The following is a 649-nucleotide window of genomic DNA, read 5'->3' as shown; positions in this document are numbered from 1 at the left end:
GCCACCTCCACCGCCACGACCGATCTCCAAACCGAAGCCCAAAGTTGCCAGGCCATCCAGGGAAGACATTAAGGCCCCTGAAATACCAAGAACTCATGTAATCAATAAACAGGAAGAAAAAATGCCAGTGCCCTCTACAGAACCTGTTACTGACCACAGTGAAAATGGAAGATTTGTAGTACCACAGACTGAAAGTGTTAGGGGCTCCATGTTGCCACCTCCTGCAAAAGGGCCACAATTACCAAAGTCAAGTGAAAGTAAGGCTAGCCGAGATGTTAGTGTCAGTGAAAGTGAAAGGCTTACTGACACAGCCAGGAGCAATTCCAGTGAGTCAGAGAAAAACCTTCCACTCCAGGATTCAAAGGGTAAAATTGCAACACAAAGCAACACGAAAGAGGACACTCCTCCTGAGAAGAAGCAGCGAACAATGGGTCCTGCCTTACCTCCCACTTTGGAGCTTGTGAGAGCTGCTCAGCAGGTAAGGGCTTGAGATTCTATTTAGAGAAGGTATATTATTAAGTTTTAGAAAGTAAGACTTAAGTAAACTTAATATCAAACAGTTGTGCAGTTCTGGTTGGGAGATCGTCATATTCTCACTTGTATGTAAATAACAAGATTTCATGATTTGATCGACCTGAACTGTTATTAA

The 649-nt window shown here is 43.8% G+C and overlaps 1 protein-coding gene across 1 annotated transcript in view; it reads left to right on the top strand.

Moving 5' to 3' along the window:
• The window catches only part of LOC119593714 (kanadaptin-like), a gene marked incomplete in the record, with an annotated part of 16,358 nt that overhangs the window by 14,877 nt on the left and 832 nt on the right, over positions 1-649 (top strand). Inside the window, 1 exon segment of the mRNA XM_037942683.1 lies at positions 1-478. Coding sequence (XP_037798611.1) covers positions 1-478 — 478 coding nt within the window.

Source organism: Penaeus monodon, chromosome 32, assembly GCF_015228065.2.
Source record: "Penaeus monodon isolate SGIC_2016 chromosome 32, NSTDA_Pmon_1, whole genome shotgun sequence".
Taxonomy (NCBI): Eukaryota; Metazoa; Arthropoda; class Malacostraca; order Decapoda; family Penaeidae; genus Penaeus; species Penaeus monodon.
This window is presented reverse-complemented; position numbering and strand designations above follow the sequence as displayed.